This window comes from Teleopsis dalmanni, chromosome 2 (genome assembly GCF_002237135.1).
Source record: "Teleopsis dalmanni isolate 2A chromosome 2, ASM223713v2, whole genome shotgun sequence".
Lineage (NCBI taxonomy): Eukaryota > Metazoa > Arthropoda > Insecta > Diptera > Diopsidae > Teleopsis > Teleopsis dalmanni.
In genome coordinates, this window is record NC_051847.1 from 20,172,170 (window position 1) to 20,176,901 (window position 4,732).

At 31.2% G+C, this 4,732-nt stretch overlaps 1 protein-coding gene across 1 annotated transcript in view; it reads right to left on the minus strand.

Moving 5' to 3' along the window:
• The window catches only part of LOC119674066 (protein Wnt-5-like), a 39,363-nt gene extending 35,291 nt beyond the window's left edge, over window positions 1–4,072 (minus strand). Inside the window, exons 1-3 of the mRNA XM_038085190.1 lie at window positions 3,870–4,072; window positions 3,603–3,805; window positions 1,066–2,623 (exon numbers count right to left, since the gene is read on the minus strand). Coding sequence (XP_037941118.1) covers window positions 1,066–2,623; window positions 3,603–3,805; window positions 3,870–4,052 — 1,944 coding nt within the window. The 5' untranslated portion in view covers window positions 4,053–4,072. The remainder of the gene's footprint in view (window positions 1–1,065; window positions 2,624–3,602; window positions 3,806–3,869) is intronic.
• Between the last annotated feature and the right edge of the window lie 660 nt (window positions 4,073–4,732).

Consider the following 4,732-nt stretch of genomic DNA (forward strand, 5'->3'; position numbering starts at 1 on the left):
CTTATTAATTTCTTTAAATACAACATATTTGCTATATTTCAAACATTTCTCATTTCCCTTTGTATCATGTCTATATAGTTTTTTAATGCATTTGTTTTTTTTTCCCAAACACCATATATTTTTTGTTTTTTAAATTCGTTTAGCTTTCACCCGCAAATATTTTCCTTCTTCGTTATATGAAATAAAACTTAAAAATAATTTAATTTTTTAAGTTTTCGCCATTTTTCTAGACCATGAACGCTTTTTTAGTTTCAGTCTTACAACCATTTCTTTCCATGGACAGTTTTTTATGTTAGGACGCAACTTGCTTTGGGCACTTGCGAAAAATCTCGTTTATTTGTATCCTTAATAATTCAGACTTACATGCATGTGCTCTCTTATTTGCTTATGGCCCCTTTTAGTTATTTAGAAAACAGAAATCCCACCAGGATTTAAGAGTCGTTACATTTTGTATATGATACTTTCCTTGTTAAACTCAACGATTTTTTAAAATTTCTTTTTAAAAATGTAAAATAAAAATATCTCGATTGTATACAACGAAAATTTAATATCGTATAATTGTTCAAATTGTTACTTGCCCTTAGGGATTTTATGTATACTGCACAGATTTGAAAGCTACATAGACTATCATATTAAAATATAAATATTACTCAACAAAAATGGTTGATATTTTTAAAATGTTTTGAATTAAATATTCTTATAATTAAATAACTTTTTGTATTTGAGCCAGTGCACTTGAGCACTTTTACTCTTTATTAACTCGAGGTATCATCAAAACCCCTCTTTACGCCTTGACTATTGTTTATCACTTCATCAGACTAAGCAATAATTGACTTTATATCTGCATACCTCCCCTAGGACCCTGTAATCATTCTGATTTGATAATGTGACGTTGGTAAGTCTGTCAGTTTTCGCAAATAATTTCAGGGCTCTATCCTGTAGAGAGCCCTGAAATTATATATATCATGTATTGTAATTGTATATATCATGTATAACATAAAATTTAGAAATTTTATCTTTCAGATATAAATTTATTTAAGCTTAAATTAGTATTGCTGAACTTACCTGTATAGCAGCGCGTGCGCCTCTGCTTATTGCTGGCATAACACTTGTATGTAAAACGCATTGCTTTTTCTGCCCATATGTCATACCATCTACCAAATAGCAATTGTCGGGATTTAAATCAACAACTTCAGAATACGCCGCTACTGTAGGACTGGGACTTGTGCCATTTTGTAGCAAAGAGTATTGATCTGGATTAGCGAGCAGAAAATCACGTGCTCCATTTGCTAAGACAGCTTCTCGTTCAAAATGAGTGGTGCCATATTTTGTAGCAAATTTATCACCATTGCGTCCTTGTAAGCCACCACCAATATTTCGACGCTTAGGTTGAGATCTTACTGCACGCGAAAGCACCGGCAGCACCATCTCACCAAAAGGCTGCATCTGTTCATCATTCGATTTGTTCATCATTTTCTTAAAAGAATCTGGTATCTCTATTGAAACTGCAAAACGTTTGGTATTGTTTAGTGTCTGCACCCAGGGTTCGAAACGTGGTTGTAAGTACTCGGCTTGTTCGCGTAGCCATTGTTCACGATCTCGCTGCCTTTGTAGCTCTTCTCGTTTTCGTTGGCGAACACATTTTTGCGATTCCGGATTTCGTAGGCATACGGGTTTCTTAGTCGGACGTCTCGGTGTGGTAGTGCTGGGTGTGGTAGAAGTAGTTGTCGGTAGTGGAGTTGTTGAAGTACTACTAAATTGATCAAAATCAAGTTTTTTGCCATTTGTTTGATCGTTTAGTAGTAGAACTTGTGGCACTATTGTTATTTTATCACGATCACTGTTGCCAGCTTGTGATAAAAAGATAGACATGCTATCATCATCTTCATTGTGATAGTATCCACCAAATGGTTGACCAATCGGTGATTTATTTGTTGCAGTTTTTCGAGTTGGTGGTAATATTGGAGCAGAATAATGAAAAATAGGTCTTTGTGGACGCACTGTAGTAGTTCCTATAGTTTGTTTGTATTTATCTTTTTGAAGACTCGGAAAAACTACAAATTTAGATTGAAAATTACTATCATGTTTTGTCAGATTTTGCAAAAAGAGTATATGATTTTTTAGATCATCAATATTGGCAGCAAAATCGGGCGATACCGATGTGGTGGTCTTTTTGGATGTGGTCGTAGTAGCACGTGTTGTCGTTGTTGTTTTTGGTGTTGTTATAGGTATACGTGGATCAGGCGATGCATTTTTTAGTGCCATTGGAACAATAAATCTACGATCTTCATCAGTTAAACTGGCAGGCAAACCGTTTTCATCGGTATCTTCATCAAGTAATATAATTTGTTTCTGATCCATTTCCTCTTGTATGGGATGCATTCTACGTGGCATTTGAATGCCAACTGTTCCACCATAAACTTTTTTTGTTAAATTTGCTTTTACAAAACCAGTTGATGAATCTCGCAAATCGACTGGTTTTATAAATGTGCCCAATTTACGTAAGCCTTCTTGATGCATAAGAGCTTGCTCATCTTTGGTGATATTTAGCGGGACGCTATTATTTGCTAATAATTCCACTTCATTGGTGAACTCTATGAATGGTGATTTCATACCCAAGCACCTACAAATAGAAATATTTAATTAATTTTAATTAAGGTATTTAAGAGGTATTTAAGAATTTATAGTGTCGTATCGCTTTCGCACGATGCAACGGTGCAATCTTTTGTGAAAGATTATGTCAAACAATCAAATTAGGCTAATAAATAGTACAGTCACCAAACAAATGGGGTAAAAAAGTGGAGGTCTGGACGCAGATCGAAAATCACAAGAGCATGGCTTGAAATGCAACATAAAAGAGACACCACTCGCAGTAATGCCAAGGCGGTATTTTAGCCCGTATACTACATATTAATGTTAAGTATTCTGTCGCACCATTTCAATGACGGTTGGTTTGACGGTGCATAAAGCATTCCACCTCCTCAACAAAAAAACCAGTCAAACAATACAAAGAAAAGTGTAATATTAACCCAAAGGTAAGAACTCTGATAATATATATTTGTACGCTAAATATTAGTTAGGAAAATTTTTAATTTCTTTAAACCTAAAGTTTTGTGACACCTTGGCTTTGACTGAACAAAATTAACTTATAAAATTATAAAGATTAAGATCGCCTATAGTTTAAGCTTCAAAAATATCGGCAGTGCTTGTTAGTTTTAATTGAATTGAAAATATAATTTTTAAAATAAAATTTTGAAAATTGTTATTATATAAATTATAAGAAAAACAAGTGATATTAAACTATGTTTAATAATGTTTCATTTTTCATGTATGTAGAATTAGTTTAAATATCTAACTAAAGATAACGGAGTAGATAACTTTTATATATAAGATACACAAATCTCTATAAGAGTTGTGGAGAGTTCAGTACAAAAAACTCGTTAATTTGTTTATTAATTGTTTTAAGCATCTCATTTGTAAATGACACTAAACCTATAAAAATATTTACTTAATTATTATATACATATAATGGAATTTGTTTGACAATAATTTCAAAATAGCAATAATATTATTAAAAAATTAATTCTAATTAATAGTATTGCAGTCGTTGCTGTTCTTGTGAATATGGTCTGCCATAAACTTCAACAACATATTTAAATCCTTGTCTCTTTTGGCTGATGAACAATAACATTGCATATTTTTTACCGGCTCCGCCATAGAATGGGAGAACAACAGTTTGTCCCAAATCAAACAATTTTTTATTCCGTACGACAATAGCTGTAATAACTCCTTGATTTTTATAACACTATAACAAGTTTTAAAATTAAATTATAAATTTGTTTTTCCAATTTATAGTAAAAATATATTACATCAGATACGAATGTATAAAATCCCCGAACTCTGGTAAGTTTTGCTTTAGCAGATACTCGTTTACGATCAAAAAGAAAATCTCCCGGTACTCTTTGTCCATATACAATATCTCTTTGTTGGCCTTCAGCAATATGTATAGCAAGGATGAATGTAAGTAACACAATACATAACGAAATCTTCATGTTAGTAAAACAAAACTTATTCTAGAATTTCAAATATTAACTGTCCGTAGAAAACAGGTAATTACATTTTTATATTGTTGCATTGCTATTATTTTGCAGTTCTAGTTTGCATTTCAAATTGCATATACTATTGAATTAGATAAGCTTTTTATACTAATAACAGAAAATTTTAATTCGTCATGGTAGAAAATACATAGTCAAACAAAGGTCACAATTTAAAAGTATATAGTTGACTTGCATATATTATCATCTAACTGAAAACTTACTTTTTGTCTAAGTATTGTTCCAGAAACGAGTTCAAGAAATAAATGGTGTAAAATTGCATTATCACAATTTAAACATTTACTAAAGTTAACATTATTACAAGTATATTTATATATATACATCTATATATATACAAAACATATTAAGTATGTGTTAAAAATTAACAGTAGTTATATTAATATAGGTCTTGTAATGTTTTGACTTATTTCATCCAGTGACATTTCCACTATATATACAAAAAATTATGAATTATTATAATTGAAAGCTTATTGACGTAATAATATGGATACTCGCATTTGAAAGCCAACATGTATAAATAAATTTTTCTAAATTTTTCTTTTTAATGTCTTGTCTGTTGTAATTTCTTGGATATTTATTTAATTTTAGTATCATACAAAAGATTATTCTAATCACCT